This window comes from Macaca mulatta, chromosome 5 (genome assembly GCF_049350105.2).
Source record: "Macaca mulatta isolate MMU2019108-1 chromosome 5, T2T-MMU8v2.0, whole genome shotgun sequence".
NCBI lineage: Eukaryota > Metazoa > Chordata > Mammalia > Primates > Cercopithecidae > Macaca > Macaca mulatta.
Genome location: NC_133410.1, coordinates 110,510,265 through 110,522,946, shown reverse-complemented (window position 1 = coordinate 110,522,946; position 12,682 = coordinate 110,510,265). Strand labels below are relative to the sequence as shown.

The 12,682-nt window shown below is 36.6% G+C and overlaps 1 protein-coding gene across 8 annotated transcripts in view; it reads left to right on the top strand.

The window, feature by feature from the left end:
- Positions 1 to 12,682, top strand: part of PPP3CA (protein phosphatase 3 catalytic subunit alpha) — a 331,056-nt gene that overhangs the window by 156,544 nt on the left and 161,830 nt on the right. For all 8 annotated transcript variants that reach the window (XM_015138831.3, XM_078001828.1, XM_028848096.2 and 5 more), the window contains 1 exon segment: positions 1,070 to 1,270. In XM_015138831.3, the coding sequence (XP_014994317.1) occupies positions 1,070 to 1,270 (201 nt within the window).

Here is a 12,682-nt window from a genome sequence, read left to right as displayed (position 1 = left end):
GAGCCATCTAATGGAGATGCTGTATGTCTGTTTCATAACGGGCATGGCACATGAAAGATACATGGGATGATGTTTATGCTCCTTGCTAGATACTTCTAATATCTGGCAGGGATGAGTTGTCCAGTGAATGAACCATCATGTGAAACAGATAAATAATGAGTCTTTAAATGGCTTATTGGCCATTTGTTGCAAATTTAACCTTTGTGATACCATCTCTGACCATAGACCTTTGGAAGCAGGGCAAGCTAGAGGAGTTTAGTGAATGTCCTCTGGCTGAATGAGTGAATGAATGTACTCACAAACGTAGAGGAAGGCAGTAGCTACAAGAGAGCTTCCTGCTGTTAAGAAGATGTGAGTGAGTGGAAGAGAGAATGATTGCTTCCAAGCCTAAGCAATCATTGGACTTTGTCATTGTGTCATTTTTTAAAATACCTGTGTCTCCTCCCTGACAACCTGACCCTTCACTTTTAAGGAGGTCCCTTCAGTATGAGCATACACACTCACCTGCAAATCCTGATTTCCTTATCAGTATTCAGTGCACTTTTGCCTTTTTCCTTTCAGATTCCTGCTGTTTTCTTAAACAGTGAGTAGATCAGTTATCTCAGATGCGACTCTAGTTAGAGCAGCAAATCTGGTTGGATAGATCTTTTCCCATGCCTCTAATCCCAGTAGAGGAGCCCGTTTTCTAGTGGAGACCCATCTTTGCACAAGTTGGTTATGGTTGGATATATAGGAACAATTTTCTTTCACAAAATTGATTATTGTTGAACTGAAAACTTATTTTCATTCCTTTTCTTTTTAACTCAATCAGGATATTATAGATGCAAGAGATAGTACTGGATGAACAAGAACTATCAATTTTGTTTAAGCAAGCACATTATATCTAGAATCAAAGAAAGGATGCAGTTCTTAATTTTTGATAGATAGCCCTTGATCATATTTTAATTCAGCCACCGTAAAAATACTGTATTAGGTGGTTTGTGATGAGGATGGATATTTGGTGGTTATTATTGAATTGTTTGTTGTTGAGTTTTGGCTAATGTCATAATTGGACCTTTTTTTCTTTCAGCTGTTCCATTTCCTCCAAGTCACCGGCTTACAGCAAAAGAAGTGTTTGATAATGATGGAAAACCTCGTGTGGATATCTTAAAGGCACATCTTATGAAGGAGGGAAGACTGGAAGAGAGTGTTGCATTGAGAATAATAACAGAGGGTGCATCAATTCTTCGACAGGAAAAAAACTTGCTGGATATTGATGCGCCAGTCACAGGTAAGTCCTGAGGAGGGAGATTGCCCATTCGCATACACATTTTGTTGTTTATAGCATCAAATCAAAAGTCCTAGTTACCACTGAGTCTTCAAATACCTTACTCATAATCTTTTACTGTCAAATCTATACATTAGAGGAGTAAGTATATTATACATATATACACATATTTTCATGTGTTAAATATCTGTAAGATTGCAATGCTCTAAGAAGTGGCATGCGACTTAGAGATGATGATGATTTCTGAAGTGATACTTTAAGAAGTCATATTGTTTGTAAGTAGAAATACTAAGTGGCACAAAGAACACAGGATATTCATTGGGAAAGATTAGACAAAGTATCCCAAGACTTCCACAATGGTTGAGTAAGAGTCTAAGTTAAAACAGTAGTTTTCAAAGTGTGATCCCCAGACTGATAGTGTCATCATCACCATTTGAAACTTGTTAAAATATGCATTCCCAGGCCCCACTCCGGCCTACTGAATCAGATTACCTGGGGTGAGACCCAACAATCTGTGTCTTATCCAGCCCTATGTGTGATTCTGATGCACATTAAAGTTTGAGAACCACTGAACTTTCAGAAGGAGGACACTTTTTTTTCTCTTTTGCCCATAGCATTTTGTCCCTACAAAATAACATGGTTTTTTGTTTTTTTTTTGAGACAGAGTTTTGCTCTTGTCGCCAGACTGGAGTGCAATGGCACGATCTCAGCTCACTGCAATCTCCGCCTCCTGGGTTCAAGCAATTCTCCTGCTTCAGCCTCCTGAGTAGCTGGGATTACAGACACCTGCCATCATGCCTGCCTAGTTTTTGTATTTTTGTAGAGATGGTGTACTACTTTGGCCAGGCTGGTCTTGAACTCCTGACCTCAGGTGATCTGCCCGGCTCAGCCTCCCAAAGTGCTGGGATTACAGGTGTAAGCCACCACTCCCGGCCTTTTTTTGGTGTGTGTGTTTGTTTTGGTTTTGTTACTTCTTATGATCAGATACATATTTTGTGTAAGTGTGCTTCTCTTAGGCCATAAAAATGAAATATCGTCAAAAAATTGTGTATGGGCTGGACATGATGGCTCACGCCTATAATCCCAGCACTTTGGGAGGCCCAGAAGGATGGATCCCTTGAGGTCAGGAGTTTGAGATCAGCCTGGCCAACATAGTAAAATTACATCTCTACTAAAATTACAAAAATTAGCTGGGTGTGGTGGTGGGCACCTATAATCCCAACTACTTGGGTGGCTGAGGCAGGAGAATCTCTTGAACTTGGGAGGCAGAGGTTGCAGTGAGCTGAGATTGTGCCCCTGCACTCCAGCCTGGGTGACAGAGTGAGACTCCATTTCGAAAAAAGAAAACAACAATTGTATAGTATACAGCTTCTAATACTAGAGACGTGGGATCTACTCTTTATGGAGTTTGCTTAATTTGCAAGTTTTCCTTTTTGAAGAAGCTAAAAATATTTTCCTCTTAAATATTATTCTGATTTAGACATAGAATATTGTTCTTTTTGATATAAAGGGGGCATCTAAACGTATTTCATATATACTAGTGATGGCTAATTTCTTTTAAAATTATTGATCTTCAAATGAATATTTGAATTGGACTGTTAAGAAAGAGATAAGCTCTTTTGAGTATCAGACTACACCTTTCTTTATCAAAATATCTTAAATGATTCCCATTCTAGAGAGATTGACATTATTTACATTTTAATTTTGTCTTGCAATGCTATTTTTTCTTAGTTGTAATTCAGAAATAATAACTATGTTTAGGGCCAGGTAGAGGAGGAATTGGCTCGAGGAGTATTAACTCAATATTGGACCAGTGGTGAGTAAGTCAGGCCAGAGACTTACCCTAAGTTACTGACCGATAACTTCTGTGGAATTCAGAATTAAGTGTAGTAGATATGTAAACTCTCAAAAGAAGTGATCAATATTTTAGAATTAAAAAGCCACTACCAGATTTTCCTCTAGTCCTTCCCTCCTACTTTTTATTAATAAAAATGTTTCACTCTCAGATGTTTAGAGAAGAGTTGTACTAACATTTGCCATGGTTTGCCCCCATTTAAGAAAAACTGAGGAATTAATGCCCTAGTTTTTGGAAATCTAAATAGTCCTTCATTCCTTTGGCATTTCTTTAAAGTTAAAATGAACAAAGACTTTCTCTTCAAGTGTTCATAAGGCAATGAAAGGTTTGTGTTCATTTAGGATTTTTTTCCCCTGAAAATTCATTATGTTTTATTTTGGAGCAGTCAGAAGGACCAGGAAGCTGCCTAGTCCCCTGACTCCCTGCCATCTGTCCATCCGGAGAGGGAGTAAAGGAGTGTGGACTTGCCCTCACAAAGTGGATTTAGCGTGTGGGTTTAGATAGGTGAGCATACCATCTTCATAGGAGTAGAGATGAAATTTGTCCAAACAAGGGAGCCATGAGGCAAGTTCCATTATTTTTTTCTCATCTAACATGGCTGACTAGACTGGTAGCTGTTTCAGATCTTTAATTTGAAGACTATTTCTGTGTTGCAGACATTTTGTAAAGAAAAGTATTTTTCCTCTTTGAAATTTTTTCCCCAAAAATGTAGTTGAATTTATCTTTGTGTTCTTGCAAACACACAAATGGAACGTTGAAAAAAGTGTGGCCCCAAATCAGTGAGGCCACACACATTTTGGAAATTCAATTTAATGAAATGTTTATTGTACATTTTACCTGGTACAGGTGGTATGTATCATACACATGTGAATAAGACCTGGTCATTGCCCTCCAAGGGCTCAGAATATTACAGGAAAAAGGTATCTAACCAAGCATAAGTACATTAAATTGTTGACTAAATTAAAGGCTATAACCTAGGTTTGTTCAAGAAAATTAGGAAGTATCCAAGTGGATATAGCTAATTTAAAACCAAAATGTGTTCCTATCTTCTAAATGACTATTTCCTTGACAGTGCTCATTGATTATTACATTTCATCTTTGAGTTAAAGAAACTGTTAAATAACTGTCCTATCTGTTGTGGATATGGAAGCCACTGGTATTTTTTGTAAAGTGGCTAGTCATGTTCTTTGAGGTTTGCTGTGAGAAGACGGGGTTTCAGAAGGGTATGAGAGGTGAGGTGGAAATGGGAGGGTCAGACTGAGGCTGGAAGGCCAGGGTTAAATATTAACTCTATAGCCAGCACTTATTCTGGTACCATTCTATAAGGAATGGGGGTCGAGGGGATCTTTGAGCAGGAGAGTTACATAATCATGTTTGTGGCTGGAATAATGTCCTGGATGAGATGAGTAGGATGAGGTGGGGAGGGATTCTTAAGAGGGGGGATGATTAGGAAACTTTCATACTTGTTCAAGGGAGCCATGGCAGGGTAGGGGGATTGAATCCCACTTTTATTACAAGACCTTTTATAAAATGAGTGTTCAAGTTGATTTTAAAACATCTGAATAGTTTGTATTTAAAACGTTAATATCTCTTCCAGTCTTCTTCAAGACAGTAAGATGATTTGTGCAGGGATCCAATTTACATTTCTCCCTGAAGTTCTCATATTTTCCTGTTTTCCCTTTCACTTAGCAGAGAACATTCCACTCATTTGTAATGCAAAAACAGACCGGAGCTTAGATTTTTTAATACAATGATTTAGAACTCATTTTCTGCTCTCTGGGCAGAGGGGATAGGCCAGCATCAGCTGGGCAAACTGCTAATCTCTCTGGTTTGTCTGTTTCCTGCGGTGGGGGATTTGTCCCTGGGGCAGCAAAGGATTCCCTTAGTGCCTGGGCCTGCCATTTAGCATGTCAGGCAGTTGCCAGGAGAACCCTCTGGCTTTGTTCCTGGATGTGAGAGTGGACTGGTGGCCAAGTTTAAGGTCATGGCAGTCCTTCCCTTACAGCAGCTGACGTCAATTAGGAGAATTCCCCGTGCCTGCGCTCCGAGGAGAGTTAAGCAGGAAAAGGAATCGGTGTTTTCTGGGACCTAAAAGATCAGTGTTTATTCTCCTCATGCTGTCATTTGTCACTATGAAGCAGTGTGGCCTTACTTTATATGGAGATAAAATATTTCGTCTGGGGCATTTTGCCCACTTGTGATTTTAGTGGCCAAATCTTTAGGGCCTGTCCTGCGGCCAGAGACTATTTTGGTACCCGGCCCACTGTTGGCAAGTCAGCACATTTCAGTCCCAGCCTGTGGCAGCCACACATCATTTTGATGTCCTTATACTCCTTAATTTCAGCCCTTGGTTAAAAAAGTGATTATATTATAAAAGGTGACTGCATGAGAGCCAAAGTCTTTTGATCTGTTCACCTCTGGTCTTGCAAGGTTGTTCTTGGAAACCCATTTTACAAATGTGAAAAGGGACACTCAGAGGTAGAGTCAGTGTTTCCAAACTTAGCCATAGATCAGAATCACCTGTAGGGCTTCACAAAATACAGATTGCTGAGTTCTACCTCCAGAGTTTCTGATTTAGTAGGTCTGAAGTAGGGCCTGAGAATTTGAATATCTGAGTTCCCAGATAATGATGATGCTCTTGATCTGGGACCACACTGTGGGATGCATTGGTTTAAGAACTTTGACTGAAATCTCGTAGCGGGTAAGCTGAAGAATTTGCTTTAAACAGACATTTATCTACATAGCCTATGCTTAGCTATTATACTATATTGTATACACTATTCTACTTCTGCATTGTAGGGTTAAAGTCTTGGGCTTTCAGTTCCCGTGACTAGAATGTTTTCCTGCTCATTACTGAAGACAACATACAAAGAATAGTGATGCGAAAGATCCTCAAGAAAGAAGGAATAAATTATTTTGACTGTTGATTATAATTTACTATATTTTAAATAAAAGTGTGTTTCTATAACACAAGCAGGCAGAATGAAACAAAATGCTTGGCATATTTGGGACATTGAGTTTATGTATGTAGTTTTTCCCAGAAGAAAACATTCATAGTTACTTTCTTTAGAAGTTCTTAGGGAGTTTACTATAGAAAGTTACTACTGGGACAGTGTATCAAACAAAAAATGTAAGCCAGGGGCTCAAAATCAGGTTTCAGTGAGCTGAGTGGTAATGAATACAGTATTCTATTAAGAATAGCTGAACCATAGTAATTCAGTATTTGTGTATACGAATCAGTAATACTCTATTAACATCAATAAACATGTAGCACTATCTGTGGGAAACATTTGACAGTCATTACAATTACATCATAGTTACATGAACAACTATTTTACTTTAAGACACAGTATACATATCCCTTTTAACATATCCCTTTTATCTTCTCATGAATTGGTACTTTTCACAAATAATGACATATTTAAGCACCTTTGGTAAAGCAATGCCTGTTGTTTTCACAGGAAGGTAAACATCCGCAAGATTGTTATTCTTAAAATTTGAAAACAGTCTTTGGCGGTAATAATGCTCTAATTCTTTTGGAGAAGGCTGAAATATATTAACATCAATACTATCGTGGCTTTAAGAGAAGTGGTGTTTCAGGTAATACTGAAATGCCACCAGATAAGGAAGGAGTATTTTCTTAAGTTCATTAAAGAAAAAATTGTAGATGTTTTCCTTTGTCTACCCAGGTAATTCTCACGTTTTCAATCTCATCTATGTTATACTCATTTTTATACTAATGTTTCCGATCTTATCCATATTCCAACTTCTCATTGAAGTGTTCATAATAATTTCAGACTTCATTGATTTTATTCTCTTTCTGAGTCAGTAACATGTATGGACTGTAATGGGCAGTCTGAAATACCAGTCACTGACTGGTTCTGACCCATGACAAAGTTTTCACTGATCCAGAGTGAAAATTTCATGTTCATTTTAGCGAAAATGCTTTGTTTTTGTGCATAACACTATGGTGACAGTAGATCATAATTTTTTATAGTTTTAGGGGGGATAAACTGAGTTGTTTTTGTTTTAAAACTAACATTTATTAGGTTCTTGTGGAGGTTTTTTTTTTCTTTTCCTGTTTACTATCATAAACACTGTACTTTTTAACTCTTAAGTGTTCACACAACCCTGTGAAAAAAGCATGTTATCAGCTCCATTCTACAAATGACGAAACTAAAGCTCCGTGAAATTGTGTATCTTACTATGGTTACACAGCTAGATAGTGCCAGAATTAGTATTAAATCCCAAGCAGTTCAACTATGTCTATTTCTGTTTTATTTGGGGGTGGAGGTTAATTTTACAGGTTTAAGAAATCATTAAATCTGGAAGTAACCATATATAACATGACATTAACTGTATTGTCCTGAATAATACTTTTGTTTCATACTGTTATCCTACTAAAGGTTAAACATCTGAGGACATAAACTTGCATCATGGCTTTGTGGATATTGTTCTATTTAAAAACAATTTTAGTATAAATGCACTGCTGATTTATATATAGTAAATTATGATAATAACATAATGGAAATATACGAAAACCTCTAGAGTATGTGTTTATATATGTGTGTGTTTCTTTGTGTAAGTGTAACCACTTCCATAGCAGTTATCTTTTTAGTCTGTTCTGTTTTCCTGAATTTGTTGATTTTATTGATTTCTGTCTTCTTAGTGGAGTGTTTTGGACACAGAAACATGAGATACTTGACGAATACACAAGTCTGTTTGGAAGTTGTTTCTTACAGAAGAATCTGTGGTTTAATTAGTGGATTTATAAAAGAAAAAGAATATAAATTTTGATGCAGCTACTTTACTATTTTGTAAAGTTACTGTCTTGGTATATAAAGTCTAATATTATTTAAAAATATAAACTAAAAGCTTTTAGTTCCACACCTCGCTAATGGAAAATATATTACCGAGAGAAGGCCTTCAGGCAGTTCAGTTCTGGCTTGTGTTTGACTTGGAGGTCAGATAGCTTGTTCTTCTGTATTTTGTCTGCCTTGCCAGCAGCATCATTGTGCATTGCCTTATGAAGTAACATGAAAGTCCATGGAATAGTTTGATACCTAAGTCAATCTGTTGAGGAGGTAGGGAAAAGCCTTTAGAAGAGTTCAGTGTTCTTTTCCTTGTATTAAAGCCTAAAAGGTCTATGTAGCAAGCTATATACATATATGTAAAACCATGTCTAAAAGAGATAACACACTCTTAAGAAGTTTCACTTTTAGACTGCTTTCATCATATGAAAATAACGTTTATAGCAAAATGTATTTTGAAAAAGTAGGATTATACTGATTATATGATGATAGAAAAAAAACTTATCCATGAGATAATCAAGTGTTTTTCAGAAATTTTTATAAAACCACATTGTATTTTAATATAAAGAGTAGTAGGAAGAAAAATTTTCGATAGAAATAAGGGAAACCTCAAATGATTAACCAAGTTCTCTTTTGCTCTTATGGCTCCATTTGTAATGACTTATTTATCTTTATATAAATAGATGTCAAGATCACCATTTTATTTCACTGCCTTTCTTTTCAGATTCGTATATTTTTGTTATATTCAAGATAGTATTGTTAGTTTTCTCTGGATTTTGTGATTCATGTCAGACATTTTAATATGAAAAGATATACTTGGAATTCATGAACCTGATTCCCAGAAATGCAGTTATTAACTCTCACAATCTCTGAATGTGCTGTCTGATTTAAGATGCCATCTGGTGGTATGCATTTGATACACCTAGTTCTTTTAATTGCTCTCAGAATCACACATCCTATATTGCTTATGAAGAATATTTTTGAAATGACATGCAGACATTTGTTTTCATTTCAAACAAAGGATCGTTTGTGTTTCCCTTTCTGTTTTCTCGAAGTAATATGCGTGTTTGCTTTGGTCTTTGTTAATAAGCATAATCTGATTCTGTCCTACAAAGCATTATAATCAGGCTACAATTTTCAGAACTCAGCTTTGCTCACAGACGTTTGTAGATATTCAGCATCCTCTTTAAAATCCTAGTTACATATTTTTTCGTTTAATTTTAAAAGGTAAAATTTGATTGGATACTTGGATACCATGTGGTGAATAAGAGATTCTCAGATAATCAAGCATGAAACAGAAATTATTCATTCGAATTCTCTTTCTTATGTTTTCAACATTAAAGGCCAACTCCTTCAAAGGTGGACCTTAGCTTAATCTCAACTACTGCTTTGCCTTCTTCAGGAGATAAGCTGGTAATATTTATTAAATATATATCAAATGTAGGTGAAAGCTAGACATTAAATTGCCTGCATTATTGATATAAAATATCCATTGCACTTGAGACTCTGAATTGAGGAAATGTTAAAAATACATGAGATGATTTTAGCCCCTTACGAAATAATTTGTGGCTGGTTAGCTTACTTTATTAAGGACATGGTGGCAGTGAGCCAACTTATAGACCAATGAGCCAACTTACAGACTTTTTTCCTCCTCTGTAGCCTGTTTAGAATTCTCAGTTTATTTTCAAACTTCTGGGTTCAGCCAGTTTACCCTTAAAAAAAAAATGACAGGAATAAGAAGAGGTGAGAATAGGAAGTGTGATTTAATCTCTGCTGTGCAGGTCACCTGAGGTGTATCACCTAATGACAGTGCAGCAGTAACTTTATTTTCACCCTATCCAGCATGGTGTCCACATTAAAATCGTCAATCTCTAAATTAGCATTTTGTGTCTGCCACTTTCTACCGACGTACCACTCAGCAGGATATCCACCTGTTTAAATCTCAGCTTTCTTATTCAGTGGTGTTAGTGTCATACCTGTCACTCAGATACAGTGAAATGCTGCAACCACAGCACAGATATGCCCACTGAGTAGTAAATTTTTGTTGTTATTGCTGTAATTGTTACTATTGGGACCGGTATTGTTGTTACGTATCTGTTATGTCAATTTTTGATTCTAGATGGTTTTGGTGATTAGAAGTATAGACACCTTGTAAAAACTGTATTAATTTGGATAATATAGCTTGCAGTTCCCCTTTTGTGGATGTAAGTAAAGACTGAGAGGGCTGTGCTGTGACAGAGTGTGCAGATAGTTCCTCCTAACCACAGCTGTCCCCTGCTTACCTTTTCTAAATTCCAAGTGAGTTTTAATTGGAAAGAAAATAAATTTTGTTTTCATGAACGTATTTTGCACTATCAGTATATCAATTAGAAAGAAGAAGAAGAAAAAGAAAAATTAAAAATGGGAAATATGAGATATTATATGTTAGAAAAGTAGAAGTAAATAGCCAAATATATGCAAGGGTGGGCTTTGCTCAAGAGTCCCATGTCAAAGTAATAATTTCTTTGATGGTTGAGAATCATTTAGATGTAAATACATTTTCATTTCATGTTTGGGTGATTGACTTTTTAACAGTTCATGGAACTACCAACAAAGTATGCATAATTTGGATTTTACATTTCCCAAATAATATGCAACTTTAGATTGCTTTCTGACATTTAAATCAGAAAAATGTTGCAGGAATTTTCAGTGAGTTTTTCTCCCTCTCATTGGCAACCCTAAACTATTTGGGGTTATTTTGTTCTATACCTCTTTGTCAAAGCTTTCTAGGGTTTCTAGAAAGCTCAGGCTGTCTTTATGACAATTTCTTAGTATGTTTCAACATGTTAATGAGAAAACACTAGGCAAATATCATTTTAGTTGGAGAAATGAAGACATTGTAAGTTAAAGGATCATGTGTCAAAACAATATAATATTGATTGGCCTCAAATATGCCTTTATTCTTTTGTACACTATGAAGAAATTTAAGCTGTTTTTAGATAGGAGCTAATATTTCAGGTTCTGTTTTAAGCAATGAATGAACTAAACAGTAACTCTGGGAGGTAGGTGTTCTTTGGATATCCATGTAATAGATGAGAAAATTGAGACATGGAAAGGTTTACAGAGCTTGCCCAGGGCCGTAGACATAGGGTGTCCACAGCCTGGAGTTCTTGGTTCTAAGGCCATGGTCCTTCAGTTAAAATATTCCATCAGTGACAGATTGGATTAAGAAAATGTGGCACATATACACCATGGAATACTATGCAGCCATCAAAAAGGATGAGTTTGTGTCCTTTGTAGGGACATGGATGCAGCTGGAAACCATCATTCTTAGCAAACTATCACAAGAACAGAAAACCAAACACCGCATGTTCTCACTCATAGGTGGGAACTGAACAATGAGATCACTCGGACTCAGGAAGGGGAACATCACACACCGGGGCCTATCATGGGGACGGGGGAGGGGGGAGGGGGGAGGGGGGAGGGATTGCTTTGGGAGTTATACCTGATGTAAATGACGAGTTGATGGGTGCAGCACACCAACAAGGCACAAGTATACATATGTAACAAACCTGCACGTTATGCACATGTACCCTACAACTTAAAGTATAATAATAATAAATAAATTAAAAAAAAAAAAAATATATTACTCAAGGCCAGGCAGTCTGGTTCCAGAGCCCAGTGTCTTATGAGGCAGGGAAGGTGGCCATAAACCATTGATTAAAATATTCTTGAATAGGAATTTCTCCTAATAGTCTCCATGAATGCTTTCAAACAAGTTTCTAATTGACACCATGTTTATAAGCATCAAATTATTCCCTCAACATCATGCAACCTATAGAGAAGGCATGCTACAGCTAGTGAAGTTAGTGGGGTGAAGTTAAAAATTAGAATGTTTGAAGAGCTAGTTAATATTTTTAAAGTGAATGCATAGTTTTTATTTTGTCTTTCCCCACATGACCTTGTTTCAAAAGTTTAGCTTTAGAAATTGCTTTCAAGTACTGTGTTAGAGATACTGGAATCATTTTAAAACAATCTTGAAATCCTTCTAATACCCCTCAAGGAAATTCAGATAATTTACATAAGACCTCAGTTCCTGTTGGTCCTCTAGTGAAGGATGAACCCCAGAATTATTTTCTTCTTCTTCCTTCCACCTCTTTCTTCAGAATTCTCGTCAAACAGTATTTATTGTAGAACACATAAAAATAACAAAATATTATTACCTCACAAATCTTGCCTGAAAATTTTACTTGTTTTCTAGCTAGAAGAATTTTGGCATACTAAATTATTTTATATATTTGGGCTATCTAAGAAGACAATTTAAACAACTGATTTTAGCATAGAACCAAATAAAATTTCATGATGGCATTTGACTACCATTTAAAAAGACATTTTGGACCTCCCTTTTGGCTTAACTAAGGCATATAGCTTGTAATTTTTTGCCTCCTGCTCCTTCCTTGCATTTCTGTGGGACTGCCGCAGCTCCCCCAGCAACTCTGATTCCTGCCTGATGCTGCAGTGTGCAGCCATAAGCCCTTGCCTCACCCTGGAATAAAGCACCTAGGTTAGCCCTTCCCTTCTAACTCCAAGTGCTAAAGAATGGTAATTAGCATTCTTTGGACCTTTACTACGTGCCTAAGAATATACTAAAGGTTTATATGCTCTGTTGAGCAATCTTGTGAGGTGTAGGTACTGTTGTTATTCCCAAAGTTAGAGATGGAGATCTGTCCAGTAGATACATAGTATGAGCTACATGTATAATTTTAAATT